The 25,948-nt window shown below is 39.2% G+C and overlaps 4 protein-coding genes across 14 annotated transcripts; 1 reads left to right on the plus strand and 3 right to left on the minus strand.

Moving 5' to 3' along the window:
* Positions 1-1,569: 1,569 nt before the first annotated feature.
* Positions 1,570-15,310, minus strand: cc2d1a (coiled-coil and C2 domain containing 1A). 2 transcript variants are annotated; one of them, XM_085911837.1, is made up of 28 exons: positions 15,103-15,310; positions 14,863-14,929; positions 14,651-14,783; positions 14,457-14,563; positions 12,178-12,396; positions 11,784-12,099; positions 11,594-11,703; positions 11,433-11,505; positions 11,166-11,249; positions 10,953-11,080; positions 8,952-9,024; positions 8,736-8,866; positions 8,337-8,424; positions 8,168-8,244; positions 7,964-8,059; positions 6,954-7,076; positions 6,501-6,559; positions 5,143-5,259; positions 4,770-4,843; positions 4,639-4,697; positions 4,415-4,566; positions 4,249-4,339; positions 3,252-3,407; positions 2,824-2,955; positions 2,628-2,754; positions 2,466-2,542; positions 2,294-2,341; positions 1,570-2,218 (listed from the first exon to the last, which is right to left on the minus strand). In XM_085911837.1, the coding sequence occupies exons 2-28, from the start codon at positions 14,917-14,919 to the stop codon at positions 2,186-2,188; spliced, it is 2,940 nt and encodes a 979-aa protein (XP_085767963.1). In that variant the 5' UTR covers positions 14,920-14,929; positions 15,103-15,310; the 3' UTR covers positions 1,570-2,185. The 2 variants fall into 2 exon arrangements, with proteins under 2 accessions (XP_085767963.1, XP_085767962.1); XM_085911836.1 differs by having other exon boundaries at positions 11,421-11,505.
* LOC147056635 (uncharacterized) lies at positions 14,745-18,669 on the plus strand. 2 transcript variants are annotated; one of them, XM_085911839.1, is made up of 9 exons: positions 14,745-15,355; positions 15,637-15,684; positions 15,796-15,890; positions 16,015-16,309; positions 16,664-16,721; positions 16,971-17,382; positions 17,761-17,894; positions 18,251-18,352; positions 18,426-18,669. In XM_085911839.1, exons 2-9 carry the CDS (start codon positions 15,651-15,653, stop codon positions 18,502-18,504), a joined length of 1,209 nt encoding a protein of 402 aa, XP_085767965.1. In that variant the 5' UTR covers positions 14,745-15,355; positions 15,637-15,650; the 3' UTR covers positions 18,505-18,669. The 2 variants fall into 2 exon arrangements, with proteins under 2 accessions (XP_085767965.1, XP_085767964.1); XM_085911838.1 differs by having other exon boundaries at positions 14,746-15,355; positions 16,015-16,721.
* A 312-nt stretch (positions 18,670-18,981) lies between these two features.
* Positions 18,982-20,076, minus strand: nanos3 (nanos homolog 3). The gene has a single exon (XM_085911840.1). It carries the CDS (start codon positions 19,997-19,999, stop codon positions 19,367-19,369), a length of 633 nt encoding a protein of 210 aa, XP_085767966.1. The 5' UTR covers positions 20,000-20,076; the 3' UTR covers positions 18,982-19,366.
* Positions 20,077-20,495: 419 nt separating this feature from the next.
* Positions 20,496-24,994, minus strand: LOC147056637 (afadin- and alpha-actinin-binding protein B). 9 transcript variants are annotated; one of them, XM_085912461.1, is made up of 13 exons: positions 24,851-24,994; positions 24,651-24,720; positions 24,081-24,145; positions 23,943-24,011; positions 23,684-23,807; positions 23,536-23,614; positions 23,332-23,452; positions 22,389-22,536; positions 22,129-22,232; positions 21,873-22,034; positions 21,692-21,803; positions 21,323-21,482; positions 20,551-20,712 (listed from the first exon to the last, which is right to left on the minus strand). In XM_085912461.1, the coding sequence occupies exons 1-13, from the start codon at positions 24,977-24,979 to the stop codon at positions 20,619-20,621; spliced, it is 1,437 nt and encodes a 478-aa protein (XP_085768587.1). In that variant the 5' UTR covers positions 24,980-24,994; the 3' UTR covers positions 20,551-20,618. The 9 variants fall into 9 exon arrangements, with proteins under 9 accessions (XP_085768589.1, XP_085768587.1, XP_085768586.1 ...); XM_085912460.1 differs by having other exon boundaries at positions 20,553-20,712; positions 22,383-22,536; XM_085912463.1 differs by lacking the exon at positions 21,323-21,482 and having other exon boundaries at positions 20,496-20,712; positions 22,383-22,536.
* Positions 24,995-25,948: the final 954 nt, after the last annotated feature.

A 25,948-nucleotide genomic window follows, 5' to 3' on the forward strand; every position in this document is an offset into this window, starting at 1 on the left:
TTAAACCAAACCCTGTACATATTACACTTTTGATTCATTCCCGCTTTGAGTTGCACAAATCATGACACGTTTGAAAATAGAGAAAAAGCATCAAATGCCATTGTTTTGTATATAAATAGTTTCTGATTGCACTTATATGAAAGAACAGAATAAAAAAGGTGATTTGTTCAACAAGTGCAACCCAATGGAATACATATAACTAGACAAAATAACGCCATAATGACAATAATAAGCCACACTGCCTTCCCTGCAGTCATTCTGACGATGGAGCCTCATTACACGCACACGCACACGCGCACACACACACACACACACACACACACACACACACACACACACACACACACACACACACACACACACACACACATACATATACATATATATATATATATGTGAGAAAGTAATTTTTTTTTACCAGATGAGCAAAGTTTTGAATTACAGTATGTATGTAATTCTGCACAACTCAAACCATCTGAAATCCTCACTGAATGCTGATGAGCTTGTCACCATGACAACAACACAGCCTCTTACTCAAAGAGCGGGTAATGTGTCAGGTTGTGTTTGTGTGTTTTGAGGTGATGTAGAGTTAAAAGCTTTTGTAACCAGGTAGGAGATCAGATGACATGAGTAAAATACATTCATATTTCTTGAAGTCGATTGGAGTGGTTTTGGCTATTTTACTGATGTGTCAAAACTGTTTTACATACTAGATAATTGTTTAATTCATTGGGTAAAAAGTAATAACGATATAGTGCTTCGCCATCAGTAAAAATTATAGTTGATGGTTTTTGCGAAACTGTTTCCATAGCAACAGTAATCTGCTTGAATTTATAAGTGAATGTGGCATCGTTTTTAATATGTCAGGCCAAAAACATATGAACATTATTCATCTAAATTCAGCACGATCCACGTGGATTCTTTTTTTTGTCTGCTCCATCAAGAAAACAGTTAAAAAAAAACAACTCAGAATAATTTTGACAAAACTGTGATGTAAATGATATTTTCCAAATGTAAACCAACACAACAGCAAACATTTAGGCCCGTTATCGTAAAAAGCACAGGTATGAACTGCCATTAATGATGCTCTCTTAACTGTCAGAGAGAATCGAAGCAGTGAGCAAGCACACGTGAATACAGCATATCACCGATATGAAATCAAGCTCCCCACCACCATCGACAGCAGAAGCATTTGAAAATGCTTGGATTGACGGTAATCTTTTCTAACACCATTTCAATTAACAAATTGTAATTCAGAGCACCCAAAAAAAAGACATCTTCAGACATAATCAAACAGATCTTAAGTTGATGCCTGTGCCCAGCATTTATATGAATGAATACACAGTTATAGCGGTAGAAGCTGCTAATTATTTTCTATTAGACGGCACCGAGGATTTAACTCTGTTTGAGACTTAGAAGAAAATCCAAATGTAACGCTGAATAATGCCTGAACGTATGTGAAGGGAATTAGTGTGAAGACGGAGAAGGTGAAGGAGGCATCAAAGAGCAAGTGGCTGATGAAGAAGGCAGTGCTAAACTGCTCCAACATTCATGGCACACTGTTAACGCTCTACCCTTCTGCAACCCCAAAGGCGACTTTATGTCTGATGTAGTTGTCTCCTTGGTGACACAAACACTAATCCCTCATTATGGGATGTAGGCTATGGTGCCCCAAAGCCCCGTTTTTGTTTTTGTTTTCCACTCCCATATCACACCACTGCAAATGCAGCAGATTACTATAATCGGGGAACATTGAACCAGACAGATTAGATTAAAAATCCTTATGCCCATAAAATAACCAGGAAAGGTGTTAAAATACCTCCGAGTATTAATCAAGCACGTAGTCATTTTGGTTATGTGCACTTGAAAGCAGCCATAAGACAATCATGGGGATTTTTTGTAGTGTTTGTCCTTTTAACAACAAATACGTCTTGTCTTTTATTTAGTGTAAAACTATTCTATTTGTTATTATTTAGGTTTTCCTTTTTTGTGGAGTTTTTTTTTCCCCAACAAAATATAATCTGATTTAACACATGGCTCCCTGCATTTGCCATGGTCGTGCAGCATAGAACCATGACAAAGGTCTCGAGTGTGGAGTGCTAGTGTTTGTATCTTTGTGTACATGTGAGTAAGAAGAGAGAAGACAACATTACTCCAGCCAATCCTTTGCCAAACTAGTCTCCCCTTATCTCGCGCGTTTCCTCTTCAGTGATTCCAGCTGATGAATAAAAAAAGATACACAAGGTGAAGCCTTTCTACAAGCAAACATATTACACTGCACCAGAATCCTCACCTCAGCCTCTACCATCTTCATCCTGCTCAGAGCATCCTTGGCAGCATCCTATGAAGAGCAAAAAGAATGGAGTTTTTACACAGGGACATACTGATGCATGAAAATAGACCGCAAGTACGGTAATTGGCCGACATCATGTTTGAAAAGGAGTCAACCCTGACACCGCATTCACCCGATTGCCTTGACTTGAGAATTTCTTCACGGAGTCAGTGAGTCCTTGGGTGAAGCGCTGCAGCACATTTTCGTAATCTGCTCATGGACAAGGAGAAAGAGTTTTATTTATTTATACAATTATTATTATTTTTTTAATAGAAATCAGATGTTTGTGGGCTACCTGAGAGAAGAGAAGGAGGTGCTCCCTCCAACTGAGTTTTTTGCCACTGCAGCCTGTGTGTGATCTCTTTGTACTGATGAATGACATCAGATGGGGGATCCCGCCGGTTCTTACTGTACTCTACCATCTGAGAGAGGACATGGTGACTGATGGGATCTTAAGGAATTAAATGCAAATCACATGCATAAAAAAATACCTTTCTCTCTAAGCGTTCCTTGTCGTAGTTGAGGAGGCTGAAGCTGTGCAGCTTGTACTGGGGGGGAGAGCTGCTGGAGTGGCTGCTTCTGTTGCTGACCTCATGTTTAGGTTTAGATGCAAAATTTGGAGTCTGGTTCATTAAAATACACACAAAGTTATTGAAACGTCATGTTAGCATTCTTATATCATTCCGCATGAATACAAAATGATTATTTATCACCATAGCAAAGCCTCTCAACAAAATCCTCTCCTTAGTAATGCACAATTTCGGACTTGTGATGATCTTCAGCACTGAGCCCTTGACACTTGTGTATGAATTGACATTAATGAGAGAATCTTGGATCAGTGTTTAGCAGTAAATAAAGTTTACAATGTCATCCTGAGCTAACTTTTCAACAAGGACAGCAATATAGGTCATTGACTCACCCGTTCTCTTTTTCGCTCTGGAGGTGAGACAGGGGAGACTGGTTCAAGGACTAGCCACTTTTCTGTCGTAGGCTGGAGTTCTACCCCGGATATGGGCTCTCTGATCTTCACCCTCACTTCTAACTTGCCACCTGTGGCTTTACGTCCATCCATCACCTAAGAGTGACAAACATCTCAAGCCACATGCGAGCAAAGGTATGCGAATACATGTTAATGTCTTCAGAAATGAAAAAAGAAGGAAGGAATTGACCACCACCAATGTATCACTTGTACTACCACTTGTACCAAACACCTGGCATTTCTAAAAATTCCAAAAACTCCCAAGAAAGGCGCTCCACTTGAGCCAATTGCCAGTAGCATCGACCCCAGCACCTACATTATTGCCAAACATCTTGCCATCATTCTACCTCCACAGACTGGAAATAACCCACATCTTATCCACACCGCCAATAACTCCACAAACAAGGTCAGGAACCCGAGCACTCCAGCTGTTGAAGTAGTCAGGGTGCCATAACTGCAGTCTACAGGACAGAAGCTGTCTCACCCTACCAGTTTATCTGGTTTCTCAGATATATACAGAAGAATTTTCTCTAAACCTAAACATACCAATGTACTTCAAAGTTGGTGGCGCCCACAGTTAAAAGATGGTTCACCCCAGGGACAAAATCCCCAAATGCAAATGGAGCAATGGTGTTCATGAGTGTGGCCTTGTGAGTAGTGCAGTGATATCTACATTGGAGAAACTAAGCAACATTGGAAAGCTGTCTCTTTGGATTCAGAGTCAATTGTTCATATGTGCCTAAAAATAAGGGCCATGTCTACATGGTAACAATGTCCAAATTCTATATCGGAGAAACTGCGAGTAAAAAGAAAAACATCCTTAACAACCAAGACTCCATTTGCCATGATTCAACTTTTGTGGATGATATGAATGTACTCATTAACATTTTCATTAAAATGTACTTTTATTTTTTTTTTTTAGATCAAAACAACTCACCTCAATAATTTCTCTGACATCACAACGGTTTTCTAAACCCTCGAGCTTCAGTTGAGCTGTGCCCACAACCTTGTCTGTTTTAAAGAGGCCTCTGTAAACACGCAGAAAATCATTCATTTCAAAGGGATCATTTGGGCATCGACATGAAAGCAGTTCTGATTTGTACCCCTTGTGGATGATCTCAAATTTCAAGCCTTTGGACTGAATGACTCGTTTAAATCCTCTGTGCGCTCGGTTGATGTTGAGTTTGAACTGCTCTTTAAACTCCGGACTGGTAGTACTTTTTATTGTGCTGGTTTTGTCCCTCTGTGCCTCCTCCTACACATGCATAAAGGGAAATTATTAAATAACACTTGTTTTTTCCTCTCTCTTGATATTACAACTCCTTACCACACTGGGAAAAGGAAACTCAAACTTCACACTGGCATCCAGATCATTAGGCGAGACACCTGAAGGCAAAGACAGCGGTGTAAATTCAAAAGCAATTTCATTTGGAGCAGATTGGCAGGAAATCTGCCTACCAGAAGGAACTGGTAGGTTGATGCCTCTGATGATGTACAGTATCATGTCATTGGTAGTCAGATTGGGGTAGTTCCTACAGAAACAGACAGGTGTCTTGAGTCCAGTATGAGTGACAGACATCAGTCAGCATTACTGTGATCCAAACAAGTCGGACTGTTGAATGAGTCATTTAGCTGACAGCTTGATGGGTTAGTGAAGTCCGAGAAAAAGCTGTCACACTGAGTCACTGTGAATCAGCCACTTGAAAACAAGGATTAAAATGTGTGAACAATTGAATAGTTTTGAAAATAAAGATGAAATTCACCAAAATGTGACTTATAGGGTTTCTGTCTAATTCAATTTGCATTGAATTTGAATGCGTTTACTGCTCACTTGACAACACTGAAGGTCTTCTCTTGCGTGTGACACTTGGGCACTGGTTGGCCCGTGGTGTAGGAATCCTTCAGTATCTCTAAATTTTTTAAGGAATCCTCTACAAGCTTTTCACACCTGCAAAGAAAGAGAAACAGCCCTAAAGCACAAAATATTTGCACAATATTCATAGCCTGACTACGGTGTCGCTGTTAAGAACAAATGTAATCCCATAAAACTAGTTTCTCAATACAGGCACAAGAAACAAGATCAATACAGGCACAAGAAACAAGATTTCAAGATGCTAGAACTTGACAAATCAATAAACCTCCTTATTTCAAGAAAAAGCAAACTGTTCTGTTAAAGGAATGCTATTTTTTTGTTAAACATGTTTTTCAAAAACAATATTCTATAAATACAGTGGTTCTCAACTGTTGTCACAAGAAAGATTTCAAGATGCTAGAACTTGACAAATTAATAAAACCACCTTATTTCAAGAAAAAAAGCAAACTAACAAATTACAGGTTCTATTAAAAGAATGCTATTTTTTGTTAAACATGTTTTTCAAAACCAATATTATATAAATACAGTGGTTCTCAACTGTTGTCACCTAGAATACGCATTTTCTTATTGTTGCAGTCATGACCCATTTTTTTTTTTAAACATGATTTGTTCAAATATACCCTATAAAAACATGTATATGCTATATTCTTAAAAGCCATTTGATATACTGCCAAAAGCATATTGCGCACAATGACTTTCATCAGCCAAAGACTGAGCTGTATTTATTTACGGAGTAGACGGGTGGCTAAAGCACAAAGCAGCCACACATAATCAAAATAAGAAGATATGTAATTTGTTTTAAAAGCTGTCCACGACCAACCCAAAATGGATTCAGGATCCACTTTGGGGTCTCAACCCCTCTGTTGAGGATTACGATATGAATATGTATAATAACTTCTTTCTTTATTCATCAATTGTACTTGTTGCCCGTTTATCTTTTCTCTTTTTTTTTTGTATTGGACCTACTGTGGCAAGAATAGCATGGGATACGGTCTTAGGCACATACACATTATTTTTATTGAATGTCATTCATTAATTAGTTCAAACAAGATTACGAGTGAAGCTGGACTCCTACATCCTAAACTATCACAATATAATTTGAACCACTACCAAAGAATATATAATTTTTTGAGCATTTAATTCTAAATATTTGGTTAATGTTATTTTGCAACAGGATAAAATGTCCCAAACATTGGATGTAATTAGACTGTGCAGTTAATTTATACTTGACTGCATGTCCACTAATAATATGCTTTGGCCAATTAAACTAAAATAAGATGACAAAAAAAAAAAAGCTTTGCACAACATGGTCTTACTTGAGAGCCTCGCCAATATGGCCCATGAGTATGAACTGCTGTGAGCGACTCAGACATTTCTGGAGATATAGTTGGGAGAGGGAAACATGTGCGGAGGAAAAGATTACAGCCACATTTAGACAATTCAATATATTGTACACAAGTGGACAGATTATTAGTCTATTAATGAAATGCAAACTCACTATGGTCAAAGAAATAACCTCAGTCTGACAAAAGTAATAAAAAAATGTATGGAAATGTACCCAATGAAAATTAGACATTGCTTTCAAATTGTGGTTCAACAGATTCTTTTTAAAAAGCAAATGAATGGAAGAGGTCTGGACAAAAACGATGGTACCCTTGCCCTGAATACTTTCTTTTTCTTTTAATAACATAGGAATACCAACAACCTTGTCCACATGTTTATGAATACATTTGAGCTGCTGTACAGTGCAAGAAAATGTGAATGCCAACCTCATGCTGCTTTCGCAAAAGATCCATGAGGCTCTGGTATTGTCCACTGATACGAGAAGAAAGAGGTGATGTACGGGAGCGAGTCAGCAAAAAGTCTTCCTCACTGACTGGACTGCTGGGTATCTAAGATGAGTACAAATATGGTGAAAAGATTACATTAGAATATTATTTTTTATACGTTTTGGACAATAAAAGACACAAATAAGGATCAACATTAGACAACTGTCCATTGTACCAAAAGGCCTAGCCCAAAATAGGGTGTTTTGTTATTGTTTTTTTTAACTTAAAGCTCATTTGTGATGCAGAACAGGCAAAAATATCAGGTACATGCACCCCTTTCCAATCAACTTTCCATTTTCTATTACAAGTTATGACTACTAGAAGCAAACAAAGAGAGGCACAGTAATAATATTGTTTTTTATAATTAGATTGTGACTCAGTCAGAGAGGAAACCTGTGAGTTATAGGAAACAAAATGCGAGACCAAAGCAGTCGTGGCCTATATTCTAGTGCACAGGTGTCAAACTCAAGGCCCAGGGGGCAGATACGGCCCGCCACATCATTTTATGTGGCCCGTGAAGACAAATTGTGCATCAAATTTGTGTCTTTACTGGAATTGCAAATTGTCTTCACTTTTAATATCTTTTTTTTTTAATATTTGACCAGTTTTTACTCGTCTGATTTGAAAACAAGTTATTTGTTAGTTTGTTTTGTAGCTTTTACTGTATATAACATGAGGTAATCATACGTTAATTTGGGTCCACAGTCATAATGGCCCTCCGAAAGAAGTTATGACTACAATGCGGCCCGCGAAAAAAATGAATTTGACACCTTTGTTCTAGAGTCACAGACAACATGCAGGCTGTACGGTGGAGTTCACACATGTGAACTCACACCGTGGCTTTTGGTACACCTCACACATTCAATTTCTTTGACAAACATATTTTGTCAGGTACAAAGGACTACCATAATATATTGTCTCTCATTAGTTTAAATGCATAAATGATAAACCTTGGTGATATCAACAGGGAGGCCAGACTTTGCTGCTTCGATCATGGGGTCGAGTCCTTTGGCGTGTCTGAGGTGCTGCGCTGCTGCCGTCATGTCCTGCAAAATATATTTGAGACTTCTACGGCTATTGTGGTTACAAATCTTAAAGAAACACAAACGTGTCATCCACTCAATCTACCAGGGAAAAATAACTGTATGGAATACCTTCATCTTTTTTGAGTGCAGTGCTGCACGCAAAAATGCCTGTCGCCGTAGCAACAGGAAATCCACTTGCTGTTGTGCTACAATGATCAATAAAAAATAAGTTATGGCCTTATGCAGCAGTAAAAGTATGAATATGCAGGCATGGTTCAGAGTTAAACAGCCAACACACCTTTGGCTCCCAGTTTTGGTAGTGTGGAACCCCCAGGGGCTTGAGACGCTGGAGATTTAGTTTTTTGGGCAACTACACGCACAGAGGACTGAGGAGAAATAACTGTCTTTAATAAGGATTCGAAGAGAGATATGAGAGAGTGATGAGATAAGAATAGTGACTGTCATTTAATAAAAACTGCGTAAGAGTATATAAAATTAACAGAAATACATATAAAGATTACATTATGGTACATTAGATTAAGGTACAAAAAAAAAAAAAAAAAAAGGTCAAGATTCAATGCATGCGAGTAAATACAACAGATGGTATTTCTATCTGGAGTCTAAAGGCAACCCAATCAAAATCCCTGGCTGTATATCAATTAGAGCACTTGGCAGTATATTTATTCATTTTTTTTACCTTGGCAGCCTCTTTTGGACCATCCTCGTCTTCATCTGCGTCTGGATCCCGATTTGCTATTTTCATAGCTGTTTCCAGGACACCCACAAAGTTTTGCGGATCCTTCTCTGAGCCCTGTAATGGTGGACAACCTAGAAAAGAAATACACAATATTACACAGTATATAATTGGTACACACTAAAAGCAAATTGTAAATGTGTGAAATTGGAAATGTACCTGGTGGTACAGGTAGATCCGACAAGTTGATAGGTCGGCCAGCTTTGTGTGCTTTGATAGAATCTTGGTATTGCTGTTAAAAGCAGAAGTTATGAGTTTGCCATTAGCCTTTGAAATCATTTTTTCTTTAAACAAGTAATTGGTGTCTTTTTTTTGTGATAAAAAAATTTCACTAAGGGCAGATTGACTCTCAAGACATTCCAAGACCAGAGTTATGGCGATTCCATGTAACTCGTTGAGCCTCTTTTGGCATAACCTGCAACCAAACATTTCCTATAGCTGTAGCTCAGAAAAACACAATCATCAGAATACATTTTGGACCATTTCTCTTGATAAAATTGTTCCAACATTTCTGTTGACAAATCTGCCATATGTCTACGTTTGGAAAGAACTGTGTGGAGGAAAAAAAATTGCACAGCACATTCACATCAAAATCTTATCCCAACATGGTAGAAAGAGCATAATACTATGGGTATGACTTGCTTACTCAGGTCCTGAATAGTTTGCTATCATGAAAGGAGACATACAAAATCCAATTTCTTAGCTTTTATATACATTTTACTGTGCACTTGGAGTCTTCAGAATTGTAGAAAAGTTCAATTTAATCACTCCAGGTACTGCAGAGATACTTTTAGAATCTGTTTGGGGGATATTTTTTAATCCGTTCAATTTCATCCATTCCCTATTATGTATTTTGAACAATTAGATCACAGTCTTTTTGCAGTGAGACTGTCAAACAAGGTAATGGGTGTGGTTAAATGGTTTCGCAAATGCTCTATCTTTATTCCTCGCCGCGATCCTGTCAACAGTGATAACACGCCATTGTGATAGCTCATCTGAAGTTGTGGTTCTGCCAGTTCGTCATCTACGCTGTTCTCTCACGCTAGGTCAAAGTCTTTTGTTGTTGACATCTTTTAATCGTTCAAATAAGTTTGCAAGATAACTGTACCTCTCCTAACGAACTACAAATATGTCCGACCGGAGTGGAGGTGCATACGACTGGAAGGGGAATACTATATTTGCATTTAAAGAGACCGCATAAAAAATGATTTGCTCTGAAACGCTACTCAAAACAGGGGTTAGGGCCTGTGATGCTATAATAACGAGAAATTCAGACAAAAACATTGCTGTTTCACTTTCTATAGACCACAACGAAATGATCCAAATGTAAAAATAAAGGATTTGTAAGCATGATTAATAGGTTTATCAAGATATTTTACAGAAGACCTTAAGGCCATCTGTTCAAAAAGTTAAGGCTTAATAAAGGATGTTAGAAGAAATGCATGTTCTGAAATGGCTCAGTCAAAATCCTGACCTCAATCCCACTGAGACGCTGTGCCACATGATCTCAGAACTACTCACACCGGACACAATTTTGCTGAATTGCAACAGTTTTATAAAAAAGACATTTTGGGTACATTTGCTCTGAAACCACGGGAAATGTTTGTCGGTTATGTTTCGTAGTTGTTCCTGCCAACGGAGGTGAGACAAATTAGTAAAGCCAAGGGGACATTTTTTTTTTTTTTTTTACTCCCTGTCCTGTAAATCTTTTTAAATTACTTCAAATAAAACCATGAAAATCCTTGAGTCCTGTCTATGAGTATCCTTGTTTGGCATCATAGCTGCACACACACAGATTTCTGAGTTTACTTTACAGGACATTTAAAATGAATTTGAATATGACTGGTTACTACTTAACACAGCCAAAATTAAAGTTTGCACACTTGCAAGCAAGCCCTAACCCCAACCCCTGCAAACACGTTTCTACTTTCTGGTTCCCCCTGCAATAAAGAACTGTAAATTATATTGATCATTTCAGCGTAAGGCCAAATTCATACATAAAAGTATTCAAGATGTACCATTAGGCAGAACAAAAACAATGTAATTGATTTGAAGTTAACAATAATAGTGACATTATTCTCCTTATCAAAAGATGGTACATGGAAATTCTTTTGAAGCCGTTAATGGATTCTTTATAAGGTTGAGCTCCGTGACGTGTACCTTAACAATACGTTGATGCATACGTGCTTTACGCTCATCTCCTTTGCTCTTAGCTCCATCTGCTGCTGATTTGTATATGTCCATTCTTTGCTGCAAGGCTTCTGCCACATTGCTGGGAGCGGGAAGGCCTTTGAAAGGCACACACCCATTTCAACAATCATCATCACCTTCATCCCACAATGCTAACCAGTCACAAGAATCATGTCTACTTGCCAGCAGCTGGTTCCTGCGTGGTTGTTGGAGCAGCAGTGGCTTGTCGTTTAGCGGAAGGTGGTGCATGTGACGCGGCTACGTCTCCTGTGAATCATTACACAACAGTTGTTGACAATAGAGTAACAGTAGAGTTATAGGTAATTAAACTAATTAAAGATTCAACATAAAGCTCAGGACAATAGAACAAACTGAGCAGAGAATTGTATGGCTGGTGCATGAATGACAAAATACAAATTTTTTTAACATTCGGCTTACCAGAACACTGACCAGGGCTTGGAGGAAGCAAGCTCAGGTCTACTGGTTCACTCCTATCAATGGCCTCCACCAATGGGTCCAGATTCTGTATATCAAGAGCCCATCTAGTGTTTAAAAACATGTTCTAACAGTCAACTTACACATGCCAATAAGATTATTTTTACTCCTGTTACCTTGGCAATTACATAGTGCTGTTTGGCCAGTTCAATATTACCACTCTGTTTGGCTTGTATGGCCGCTAGCTTGTACTCTCTCTGTCGGGATAACACTGCCTGTTTAAGTTCTGAAAGAATAGAAGAAAATCATCTACATTACTCTTCACAAAGAAAGAGAAACTTTGAGAGCCGTATGCTATCAGCTAACCTGAGTGTTGCGTGCCAGGATGAGAGGGTGTGAGTGGAGAGATCATCGGGGTTTCCGGAGTGATGGCAGCAGCTGGGTTGTGGGGTGGAGCTAAATGGAGTGGCTTAGTATTAGGAGCTGCTGGCTCTGTCTCCCAAGAAGGTTTTTGATTGACCGGAGGGTAGGGAATCAGCATGGGCTCCGACGTTTCTTGTTGGTTTGTGGATTCAGACTCAGCTGCAGCACCAGCTTTTCCGCCTAAAGCAACAGGAGGTGGCATCTCCTCCTCGTCGATTGGCTTTCCTTTTCTGACTGATGCAAGCATGGACTGCAATTTCTGAGGATGGCAAGGACAGGAACTGTAAGCCTAATTTACAACTTTAACAGAAGAGGCACTCATGAAACAGTTCAAAACCTTTAATCCACGATCATATCTTCGAGCTTTGCTTGTCTCCCCAGATGCAGATGAATTGGAGACGGCAGTCTTGTACATCTCAAGGCGCTCCAACACACGGCCTTCCAATCCAGTTGCACTAGTGGAATTCGCAGGAGAAGAACGGGAGCCTCGAGGAGCCTGTGAGATCTGAGAAGGACTGCTTTCCTCATTGTCCCCCAAAACATCATTCAGTTCCGCCTGTGAACAAACACAGATAATGAAATGCTCACTACAGAGGGAGTCCTTGCTGTATCGTGGCCAAACATTTGCGGCCCAATGAAATAACCGATTTTTAAGTCATTGATATTTCATGGGTTTTTACAGTACGCTGCCAAATCCGAATTCAGACTTCAGTGTAGTTATCACATAATGATGCAAAATCCTGGGCAGCAGTCAAATATGTTACCACATTTTACTGTTTTAATGTTCATCGTCCACAAATACCAAAGAGTATTTATGCCACTGAGTATTGAGTATTATCATAATATAGAATACATCCATCCATTTTCTGTACCACTATCCCAGCGGTCATTGGGCAGTAGGCGGGGGTCACAGGGCACAAAGAGACGAACAACCATCAGCACTCGCACTCCCACCTAGGGGCAACTTAGAGTGCGCAATCAGCCTATCAAGCATGTTTTGGGGATGTGGGAGGAAACCGGAGTGCCCGGAGAAAACCCACGCAGGCTCGTGGAGAACATGCAAACTCCACACAGGGAAGGTCGGAGATGGAATCAAACCAGCACCCTCCTAACTGTAAGGTGGACGTGCTAACCAGTGCGCCACCGAGCTGCCCTTTATAAAATACAATACCAGTCAAAAGTTTGGAAACACCCTCAAGTTCAGTGTTAAAAATGTCCTGAATTCATCACTCCTTCCATCGATTTTCTGAACCGCTTTCTCCCCACAAGGGTCACGGGCATGCTGGACCATAGCCCAACAGACTGGGCGGTAGGCGAGATACATCCTGAACCCCAGCAAATCACAGGGCACATACAGACAACCAACCATTCACTCTCACAATCACACCTACGGACAATTTGGAGTGGTCAATTGGTCTACCATGCATGTTTTTGGAACGTGGGCGGAAACCGGACCACATGGAGGAAACCCACATAAGCACAGGGGAATATGCAAAGTCTGCAAATGAAGGCTGGAGCTGGACTCGGACCCCACACCTCTGAACTAACGTGCTAACCAGTGCTCCACCATGCTACTTACATATAACAAGAAAAGCCTTTTTTCCTTTTTTGTTCTTATTTTTATTAATTTATATATTACAATTCAGTATTCATCATTTTAATGTTCAATTAGCGGTTAAAAAAAAACACACTTGTCATCGACATTATGAATGTTAATCAAAACAGAATCAGTTTTATATTAATTGAGATTCTTCAAAGTAGGTAGCTTTTGTCAACATAACTGTTGTGGACATGTTGCTACTTTCTCAATCAACTTTATGATGTGGACGTTACTTTATGACCAGAAATGACTTTCAGTTCACAGCTCTGCATTATCAAGAGTTTAATGGCTGGCATTTCTTGACCTATTACTGTGCTTGGAACCATTTCAATTTCGTTTCAAAACTTTTGACGAGTACTTTGTCAGGTGTGCCAAGATTATCTTTTGTTTCAGGCCACATTGTAGTTTTGGTTTCCCTGTACACAACAAATGGATGGATAGCTATAGCAGTTTTGTTATCAGAAGCCAGTCAAAGAGTGTTTGTTCTATTTTTTTTTAATTTAGTTTAAAAGATGAATTGCTAACAAATGCTTGCAATGTCTCAACAGTATTGAAAATTTATATAATTTGGAATTTTGGTATTTCCGTAAGAAACATGAAGTTGACACGCACTTGTAGACCAAACAGATCTTACCCCTGTTATCATATAAGGTTAATTTTCTTTAGTTTTATGTGTCAGCTAGTCAGTAAACGTATACTTCAACAAAGTTTTATATTACCTTCATCTCAGATTTTTTTCTATCCCACATTTAACATATTCCCGTGATAAAAAGGACCACACTATTATCAAGTGCATTCAAAGACATTTGGAATGCAAAAACAATATCGACAAATACGGTAAAATGTAAGTTAAATTATTATTCCTTCAGACAACTGAGACAATACTGTGTTTTTGCACACAAAAATGTGCAGTGCAGTTAATAGGCTTAACAGACACATGCAAGCAAAATATAAGTGCTAGAATACAGAATGTTATTAATTATCAAGTAATTCATTAATACAAGTGATTGTTTTACCAGCAGATCTTCATCATCATCCAAATCCTCATCATTCATGTCCTCTTCATCCAGGTCTTTCATGCAAAGAGCAGCCATTCTCTCAATGTCAGCCATTGCAACGGGACCTAGACACCAGAAATTATTAAAGCACAATGAGACACAAGCAAAATAAATGTACATAGGGGTGGAAGACAATCAAGTGGTCGCTGCACCTTTATTTTCACGTTTTTTCCTTTGCGGTGCTCCTCCTTCTCCCATCAAATTGTGTAGCTCAGCCTCAAACTCTTCATCGTTACCATCATCATCCATCCCCCCATCCGGCGTCAGGTCAAGGAGCAGCCCCATCTTAATCAAATTTGAACAGATCGAAGGTCAGACAGGTGTTCAAGAATCGTCATCTCCTTCAAACCCTGAGATGAGTTACCTGTTTAGCGCGCGCTGCCCCTTGACCTCGGGGAGGTGGGTTCCGACTTCGACTCATCGACTGTTACCTATGTAAAACGTGGCTTCTGATTAATTGTGTCAACGACAAAAAGATAGGTGGCCATTTTTACCTTCGGTCAGAAGAACCATTTAAAATTTAGTCATCAATGTTGGTCGAGTAAGGCAAGTCGTCGTAGTTTTCTGTGTGGGGCTAATGCCTTTTTTAAAGTAAACTCCTTACCTTTTCACTTTCACGCACTTAGCGACAGTTGATAGAATATCAGATGTTGTCGAATATTATTCCGAAATAAACAGTAAAAGGTTATAAGAACAGTGTAGTGTCAACAGACGTCTAGCCGTCAAAACAAGCCCGACAAGCAGTGAAATTACTTCCTACATTACATCTCCAATGGCAACAACGAACAGCTTTACGGCTGACCGCAAACGCCAGTTCCTGACGTAAACTCTTTTGAAGAGCTCTGGCTTGGCTTCAGGTGAGTTACAAAAGTCAAGTTTAATTTAGTCTTTTTATCACAATCCTCCAGCAAAAAATAAATAAACGCGAAATGTACATTGTCACATATTATTAAGTTTATTTAATATACAAACCTTTAATGTTATAGTAATTAGATCTTCTTTAGCTCAAGAAAACCATAAATGTGATAATTAGCTTTATGCTATCCAAAATCCCGCAACCCTGATACAGTTCCTATTGGAAGGCATGTAAAATTAGAACTCTATATGTAACATTTATTCATGCAATTTATTCATAAAGGTAACATTTGAAAGATGCCAGAATCAAGCTCAAAGAACCACAATGAAGGTAACACTATTTTTTATCTTGCTTCTAATTTTGAAGTATATAATAATACTGTACTGTTATTAATAAGGTGCTGTGACGAACGTTTTTGATTCCTATGCTTTATTTTTGTAGGCAACTCAGATCCACCACAGTTTCCATCCCTCAGGACAAGAAAAAGGGCTTCTGACAATCTTTCCTCTACGGATGTTGACCATAGTTTTCAACAGGTAATCAGGTCATTTTTAAAAAAACATCCTTATTCTAAAAAGCCACCAATAATTCACCATAATTCAAGGATACCAAAGATAATAAAGTAGCAAGCCGAGCTGCACCTCTGTCTCGCCTCTGCAGGTATCTATTGTCATTTCTGTGCAAGATCAGAAAGTGGCACAATCCACTCTGACCAAACCAGATGTCACTTCTGATGAAAAGGTTGACCAGTCAGAGCTGAATGATCCTCTTAAAAAGGAACAAGAGACAACAGTCACACATCCCATCAGTGATTCTCAACTCGGGATGTCTCCTGTAAAGGATGATACCATGAGTGGAAAGGACGAGGATGAAGATCAAATGACAGAGAAATGTGACCAAACATTGTCTCAAACAGAGCAAAACCAGGTCTTTCCATTGACCTCCAATGACTCAGGTCAGTTATGTTCAACTGCTTTAGAAGATCAGCAGAGAACAAATAATGGCCTTCAGTGTAATTTAGTAAGAAACCAAAAGGTGAGTCTTGGTGCACAGAGCAATGAGAGTATGGGTGACAGCAAAGATGACAAAACTGAAACAGTGACAGAGGAGCCAACCAAAAAAAGGAAAAGGATGGGTATGTGTGGTCTGACAGAAAAGGAGCGAAGTCATTTTTTACTGATGAGTAAGACTGTAAACGGACAGAACAGCAGACAGAAAGTTGAACGACAGATATCCACAAACAAAGTTGACATTGAATCATCTCTCCTACCACCATCACTGCTTTCAACCCCGGTGACCATCACTGGAGAACCGAGGAAAGAAGAAGTACTGGTACTGCACACCAGTCAGGATAGTGCAGCGGACAGGTTAGTCAAGAGGTCTCTTTTTTTTTTTTTTTTTTTTTACAACAGATTTTTTTCTGTTTTATATTAAACTCACATTCTCAAAAATATAGTGGGTCAAAATTTTATCCGGAGCACATTTACATTTTGATGTAAAACCTCACAACAAGTCAGTCAAAGTCAAATGTGTTCCAACAAATAAGTCAAGATAAAATGTAATGATGAAACATAAATAACATGTTAAGTTGTTTTAATTTGTTTGTTAAAACCCAGGCCAGTAACAGACCTCTACATTCCTGACACTCCCTGTAATGGGTGTGACATTGTGTGCAAGTCAAGTTGTTTGGACGGCGAAAGACGTCATGTCCATGAAGAGGGCTCAGTTCTTGCTCCGGATCCAACCGTTGACACCGAATCAGCTCCACCTGCAATGGAAAAGGAACATCCTTTGGAGAAACCAAATCTCCAAGAAGTGGACTGTGGATCATTCAGTCGAACTTCTAGCGATGTGGAGGTCCAGTGTGTTTCTATAGGAACTGATGAGAAGATGCATGATCTGCATGGTGATGCTATGGACTGTGAGGAAGACAAAGCAGATGTGTTGTCTGTTAACACCCAAGAAGGACACTGTCGTGTCAAACTCTGTGAAGTCATCCCCTCTGGCGGCTCAGAGACAAATAACATGGTGAGTAGTTCATCCAGTTTTCCTCCAGGAATTAGCCGTTCAAGCATTGAGGCACACCCACATATAGAACCATAGTGGTGCTCAGAGTCATTTAGAAACAAACTTTTTTTTCTGCCGGAAATGTCTAAATAAGTTTAAAAAAATCCCTTTAAGAGTTATACTGCTTTACTTACTAGAAAAGTCATTTAAAGTACGTATTTCTTTTAAATTATAATAATGTGAAAGCCTGAAGAAAAACATGACTATGTTACCCAAGCCATGACTCTGATACTGTGGCCAATAAGCAAACGATTTTAAGTTTTTGCTGCTGTGGGACATACTTTAATCTCAATTTTATATGAAAATAATTGTATTTGTCTTTATTTTTCTTGCACACAGCTTGGTCATGATGATGAGCGTTGCCCTGGTGCTGTGAACACAAAGCAGCCGCAAACTATAAACTCCAGTGACTCTCTTGGATCTGGGCGCTTCGATTTTGTCTCAGACTCGCAGCTCAACAACATTGAATTGATGTAAGCAGATATATACTGTTAGAAATATGAGAATATAGTGCAAGTCCATTTACGCCAAGTTCTTCATTGGACAGTCCTCACTGATGTTTGCATCTTTCCAATACAAAAAGGTACACCACATGTTAGTTTCTTCCAATGCATTTAGTACTTTGGACTTTGAGCAAACTAAATCTACAACAATCCCCAATAAATAAATGAATAAATAAATAAATAAATGGATGAATGAATGAATGAATACAATAAATAAATGTGATCATAGAGCTGATCACAATAGACAAATGGACCTTGAGTAATACTTGTATTTCCTTAATCAATATTAAATGAGTTAATACGAAGTGATTTGTGTCCCCTTCCAGTGACGGCCAGGCAATAATGGAGAAAATTGTTAAACCCTCAAGCCATGAAGAAGATGCCTCTCCATTGATTTGTGGGCTCATTAAGGAACTCTCCTTTTTAAAGTTTGTCAATTTACCATTCTATTTTTCTGCCTTGTATGAATTTGTGGATAATTTTAGATGCATTCTCTTCCAGTCGAACAATTATGGCCGCGCATCGAGAGATTGAGAACATGCGGCGTGGCAATAAGAACACAAGGAGCTTAACTCGTTGACAGGCGATCCAACTTAAGTTCTTAAGTTGAAGGTCAATGTAAACGTTGGATCTTTGTTATGCAATTTAACCATTAAGTTCACTTTGTGTTAAAAAAATTACATTTTGATGTTCACTTTTTTGCTTTTCTGTTCATATGTTGCAAAGTAAAACCGTTTTTTTCCTATTCATTTCTTATTCATGGTGTAAGGTTTCCATCAGAACCAAAAGTTTAGGTTTTACAACACACCATTTTTTATTTGAATACACACAAAAAGCGATCCAACATAGTTCTTAAGTTGAAGGTCAATGTAAACGTTGGATCATTGTTACGCAATTTAACCATTAAGTTTAGTCTTTAAAAAAAAATACATTTTGACGTTCACGTTTTTGCTTTTCTGTTAATTTGTTGCAAAGTAAAGCTGTTTTTTTCCAATTATATTCATTGTTTAAGGTCATTATTTCCCATCAGAACCAAAAAGATCAAACACCAAAAGTGTAAGTTTTACAACACACTTGTTTTTATTTGAATGCACACATAGCACTATCTCCATAAACGTTAGTTTTTTTCAAACTTACATGCATAATACTGAAAAGAACATGCTTCGTAATAAAATTATTCCCCACACACACACACACACACACACACACACACAGGGTTATAAGGTAAAAGCGAAACGGGGAACGTGATTACAATTTTTTTTTTCCCCAAATAGCATGCCAACACGTTTTAAAATATTTTAAAGTTTCCAAGCAGGGCCTGGCAGCCAGCATACTGGCATGTCAACCGAACACACTTCCAAAAAACATACACGTGCATATTAAAAACGAGAACCACAAACAAAAAGCACACAAATGCACACACGTGTTGAACTAGTTCACAGTCAATGATAGCTATCAAAGTTCTGGGATTTACTTGAGCGAAACCGGCCGGGTGGGACTCCATCGTCTGGACGGACGTAAACCGAAGTGTACGTGGGGTCAACATTTGGGCAAAACCGTTTGGTGTGGGCATTGGCGCCAGTAGCACCACACAGTGGACACACGTAATTGCGCAAATACGGACATAAAACTTCTCCAGCGGGATTTTTCAACCAGTGAGATTTATAAATAACTTCAGTCTCTCCGTTATGTTTACAAAAGCTGCACCTCATGGTTGCAACATCCGGAGATGGAAGCTTGGGTGTCTTTAGACGCGCCATCTTCTTCCACTGCTGTGGTGCACTTGTTCCGCCGAAACCAACTTCTTTTGGCGGATGAACAGAATCAGTCAAAAGCTCCCGGTGGCTGTTAGGTGGCTGTCCCGTGGAGAACTCTCGATTTATAAATCTAACACGATCAGATGGAATACTGGTCCCAGTGCTATATTCCGAGTGTGGACCAGCGGCCACAGAGCGTGACTGGATGGAGGTATTCGTACTCATAAGTTCTCGGACTACATCCGACAGACCCATGTAGTCTTTCCAAACCTCAAAACTTTTGCTGTTTTCCTCCATGAGGGAACGCTTCCATTCCATGCTGTTAATTATGGCGCTTTCAATAAGAACTGCTGCTACCTCTTGGTCACGTGACTGTTGATTAAGCGCCAAAGGAAGAGGGGGGGAAAAAAGGGGCGGGGCGGTGTCTGGCGGGAGTCTTTGATTGTTAATTGAGGGCACGCTTCGACTGGGGCGGGGCGTGCAAAGGCAGATGCTGCCTTAGCTCCGCTTACTGTCACTTTTTAAACAGCGTTGTATTTGCAATAAAATGAAGATATGATAGTGATCATCCATAACGTTTTTTTAGGGCTTAAAATTAGGACATGTCCGGGAAAAGAGGACGTTTGTTCACCCAAGCTAAGATTGATCTGACTCTGTTGCATGCATGCAATTCAGAAATTTTTAGCTCTACTAGTCAATACAGAAAAAAAATCTAAATAGCAGCCAATGGTTACGTGCACAGCTGTACTTTAAAGTGTGTGTGTGTGTGTGGGGGGGGTCCAAATTTGAAAATTAATTTACTTGGTGTGTCTGTTTTGCGCAAATTTTAATTTCTTTTAATGAATGAAAGGTTTAATAAAAAGCAACATCTTGGAAAGTTTTATTTTTATTATTTAAAAACATGCACATTTTAAAACGGTCTTGGAATTCAGTCGCCTCAAGATGACTGATCCAAAGGTGGAGCTGGGTTTGCATGCATCTCGTCTGTCTTACTATCCCATCTCTCTGACTGATTTTCTCCCTTTTTGGCTCTGCAGACAGCAAGCACATAGTTCACATAGTATACTATTACTAATAATATTTTTTTGCATCTAATACAGTGGTTCTTAACCTGGGTTCGATCGAACCCTAGGGGTTCGGTGAATCGGTCTCGGGTTCGCCAGACCCTCCACTGCGGAGGTCCGAACATACCTGATTTATCGTGTAAATTCGTGATGACGTATATTTGAACTGGTCTCGCAAAGTTAACAGCAGAAGTCAAACTGATTTGCAGGTATGTAATTTGTTTTGCGTTGGTTTTGTACTTTGAAGGTGATGTTCATACACGGCTCATTCTGTGCACCAGTAAAAAAACATTGATGTCTTGAATTTGGAAAAAAATATATATTTTTCTCTAAAAAGGGGTTTGGTGAACACATATATGAAACTGGTGGGGTTCAGTACCTCCAACAAGGTTAAGAACCACTGATCTAATATTTGCCATGACTCGCTAAATTCAATTTGATTTCTTACATTTTTGTTGTTTGTGTTTAGACTTGTGTGGGACATAATTGCTGACAAGGCAGAAAGGAAAATGGTAGACCATGAAAGGCTCCGAGACCCACTTGACACTTAAAGCCATAAAAGATGTACTTGACTGACCTGTGGTTGTATGACAAACTGAGGGCAGCATAGAGCTCTGGAGTACTAGGTGTTAAAACCCTGACTCTTCCCTGATGGCATGCTGAAACAGTAACGGGGCTGAATTCAATGGAAGATGGGGAAATGGGAACACAGCCATATTTGCTAGCAGGCCCCAAACCTGAGAAATCAAAGACCGTAGCTTTTTAACCTACACAAACATTAGATGCAAAGTTAAGACTCAACTTTATAGAGCACTTTGCAGATGGTGTCCATATACAAGGCTTAATAGAATATACATAGGGCATATTTTGTGCACCGCATTAAAAGACAATAAGTATAATAGCGGGGTCTATCATAAAAAAAAAAGCCACGCAGCTTTCTACTTACTAAGAAGAGTGAAGTCACTTTTGTCGCTTGCTTCTCTTCCACTACACAAAGGAGAATCATGTAAATACTGCTGCTTCAAGAGACAGCCTTTCTGATTCTCAAAGTTCTGACGCTGTTGACACAAAAAAGTGCATTTCCAGACAAATGGACAGAATTTCATGTCGAGTTTGAACATTGTCACCTCACGACTTAGGCGTATGGCAGCCTCCGTGAAGGACTGTCTCTCGCTTTCAAAAGTCCGTTTTTGATGGTTGAATTCTGCCCAATGCATTTGGAGGTGCTCCCATTCTTCCAAAAAGTAAGAATTACTCAGCTCAGATGGGATGGGTGATTCAAGATTGTCCTATTGAAGAAGAAAAAAAAAAAGGACCATGAAGAGGCGTGCACGTCAAAACAGTTTTGCATGTGTTATTAGTCTACGTTATTGACGATAACACCTGCAGCATTTGCTGTTGTAGTTTCACAATTTTTTGACTCTCTTTCAGTTCTTTTTCAAGCTGAGCCAAGAGTTTATCATGGTCAGTGCCATCACCCATGTGACCTACAGATAAACAGCAATTAGAATAAAGTTTATCATTGTAACTTATACCAGGAAGCAGGTGCACTTCTTTTAGTCGATTTTTGTTCTCATCAAGCTGTGAAGATGCACAAGACAACAAAATGAAGACAAAAGATTCTTCAAAGTTTTCACCCTCACGTTGAAGGTCAACCAGCCTTTGCTGCACACATTTCCAACTCTGAACTACACCTCCTGTCACATGGTCACCAAGCACTGCCTCAGCTTGAGTTAACCTTTTGTTCCCGTTTGGAGATCCACTGACGTCCTCCTCAGCGTTTGACAAGGTCTTAAAAGAGAACAACGGACAGTATTACAAGAACATCACAATGGCTAGTTTTGAAGTGGCCTGAAATTTGCGCTGTTGACAGACAGAGGTTCAACTGTCTGTTATGTTTTGGCGTGTTTCACAAGAAATTCAATACAGTAAAAATAACATGAAGAGGTTATATATATTATCAGATATCCTAGCTTCTTCCATTTCTTTGTATTTCCTGGAAGTCTGGGTGACCCATGCTATCTCTAAAAGGTCAGTCATGGTACTAGATCGGACTACTAGTTCGGAGTGAGCTCAAGTGTCGGAAAAGTGGGGTAATGGATTGAATGTGGCGTGCGTTGCTGCTAGCGTAGAGCACACGTAAGAGCAATAAAAACAAACTAGATTTTTTTTTTTTATCCCCTCGTCATGTATCTGTCGCATTTTAGGAATCGGTTGGTTGCTGTATGCAAGCTTACTCCATTTTGCTCCTCTTATTTATCTATTTATTGTTTATTTATTTGGGTTATTTGCTTATTACTTATTCATCGCTCTTGTCTGTTCGTTTTTACTCTTTGTGCTATTTGATGTGAGTGTTGTGTGCTGTCTAGTCACCGTGGGAAACGTAATTTCGATCTCTGTGTGTCTTAACATGTGAAGAAATTGACAATAAAGCTGACTTTGACTTTGAAATGTTCAAAATTGTGTTCCCACTGTAAGTCACCCGAGTGTACGCTAATATGTATTAGGGACTGCTTTGAGCATTGCCATTGTTTAAGGGGAGGAAAAAAAAAAAGTTAACAAGTATCGCCTTTTTCTTCCCCTCACTTGCTCCATGTCAACTCTGATAGCATGTAGTAAGGTGGTAAGGCTGTGTCGCAGCTTCATTGCTTCTCGGAGCTCCGCTTCTCTGCGCTCCAGCATCAGGCGCAGCGCTGCCTCTTCTTGCCTAGCCAAGGGAACAAAGAAACATCCACCAAAGTTTAAAGTAACTTCATACCAAACACTACAAGATATGAGAGTAGAATTTACTTTGCAGTGGACTGGGATGACTTTATTGACTTCACATTTTTGCCTCGACCTCCCGGTGGAAAGTTCAGCACCTCAATGGCTACAGAAAAAATGCTGAGAATATTTGACATGAAGGCCACAAGTTGTAAATGGATTTTGATCATCTCACAAGGTCCTTTGTCCTTGTTTCTGTCAGGCAAATGAGCAAGTCGTTCTTTCATTCTGTTGCTTTGCTGCTCCCTTCGTCTCAGCTCAGCTTCATGCTGGTTGACCCTAAGCTGCAAACGGGTACTCTGGCAAAAGATGGAGTTAAAACATTAAGAAAAAGGAAAATACTTTGTTCAGCCCACAATTTACCATAAAGGAATTGAGATTGAAAGTTTGCAGATAAAGTTCGTACAGAGCGGACACGTAAACGTACACCTTACTTTGGCCCGTTCACACTTCAGCATGTCCTGGAGTCTAGCCACATGTTCATCCATCTCTTTTAGTTGCTCCTATGGGAGCAGGTTTTGCCAAGTGAGTTTGAAACCCTTCACCATACCTGATAGTGTCAATTCACTTACTCTTAGGGAATCTGTTTGATGGCGGTATTCCCATGAGGGCAAGCTGTGAGTGTCCCGAAAAGAGTCTGAAGAAATGCCAGATGACATTGATAACTTTCCATTAACAGGAAACAAGCTGTCAAGCTGGTAGTAGAAATTGAGCAGAAAATGACTTCTGAGTAGGTGAAATGGGAAGGGAGGGGGGGGGGGGGGGGGGGGTCAAGAAACATCATAACAAAATGGGTTATGATGTTTCTTTAAATGTAAGATGCCAATATGATTGGGACTGGAACAGCTCCAGTCCCACCATGAATGACAGATCAAGGTATTTAATGATGCACATGCATGCAACGAGTGGCAAAATGAAATAGTGAAAGAAAACTTGGAATAATTAAAAACATATTGAATTAAAAGTAATTGAAACAACCAAGTGATGAAATACTAAACAAAGTAAATATGAAAGAATACATAATGAAATACTAAATATTGAAATCAAAATACATTAAAACACAAATAAATATGCCATTTCATATAATCCCATTTTTATTTAATTTTAGAACTCTTGTTCCTGCATAAAATGGGCACCATTACCTGGTAATTGCGGCTTTTTTTCAGCTCTTGTCTGAGTAAGACTTGAAGCCATATGGGGGTCACACTGAGGCTAGTTAAATTTCACAAGTTTTTGAGACAAAATGGTAACAACAGTAAGACTTGTATTAAGAAGGTAAGTAATTGGGAAAAAAAATGCCAGACAAAACTACAACAGGTTCCCATAATGTGTGCTGTCTTACCTTGAGGACTGCAACGTCCTCTGGTGGGTGTGGCCATTCAGGTGTTTGCTGTTCTACTAATCTGCAGGCAACGACAAAGTAGCTGTGACGTGAGAAGACAAGGGCCACTGGAGATCTGGAATGAAGCATTTATTCCAAAACCCGTAAATTACAGTATAGAGGAATAGCATTGCATGCAAATCCATAGAGAAGATGGTCAATGAGTGACTAATGAAATATTTACACAAGAGGAATATTATGGGTATTTATTAGAGTGGGTTTGGGAGGAGAAGGGGTACTATTGATCCAATTATCCTCACTAATAGTGAGTCTCTATAGGGAATCTCGGGTGTGCTGGAGCTGCACTGCTGTTTTCGGCCAGTAGGTGGGGGTACATTCTGAACTGGTTGCCAGCCAATCGCAGGCAATGTCCACTTAAGTTTTCAGGTGGAATGTTGATTGGTCTGGCACAAATTAAATGAGTTCCAAAGCCTAATGGCGCGATGTGGTAACATTGTGGATTGAAGTCAGATGAACATGGAGTGGTCACAAACATCAGCAGGCCAATACGATGCATTTGTCTGAAGAAATTCACAAAACAACCACCCATGGATCAGAACACCTCTTTACAGCAGAGGAGATGCAACCACTCAATTTAGGAAAATCAGCATATAAAAAGCAGTATACAATTTGCATCCCCCAAAAATTACATTTCCCAACATTCTTAAGATTAAGACATCATATTTCACACTGCCACTACAGAAGTGTGGGTTGGATAGCATATCAGTGGCATTAAAAAAAAACCTTGCGTATAATTCTGAGAACATATAAGAAAATGGATCATGCCAGGACCAAAACTCAACTAACGTAATTAACCCTCTCACTGGAAAATTACAAATAGCATTTTTTTTTTTTTTTTTTTGCCTGTCTCAGCCTTTTTGGAACAAGTTGCAATATCAAACTAAAAATGAGGGAATATTTGCAAAAACAACATAACGTTCATCAGTTCAAAAATTTAATATCTTGTCTTTATCGCATATTCAATTAAATATCTATGCATTCTGTTTTCATGTTTCACACACGTATCTAACTTAAAGTTCAGTTTTGTAGATAAAAATG

Source organism: Syngnathus leptorhynchus, chromosome 5 (assembly GCF_054491065.1).
Source record: "Syngnathus leptorhynchus isolate UIUO chromosome 5, UIUO_Slep, whole genome shotgun sequence".
In the NCBI taxonomy this organism is placed as follows: Eukaryota; Metazoa; Chordata; class Actinopteri; order Syngnathiformes; family Syngnathidae; genus Syngnathus; species Syngnathus leptorhynchus.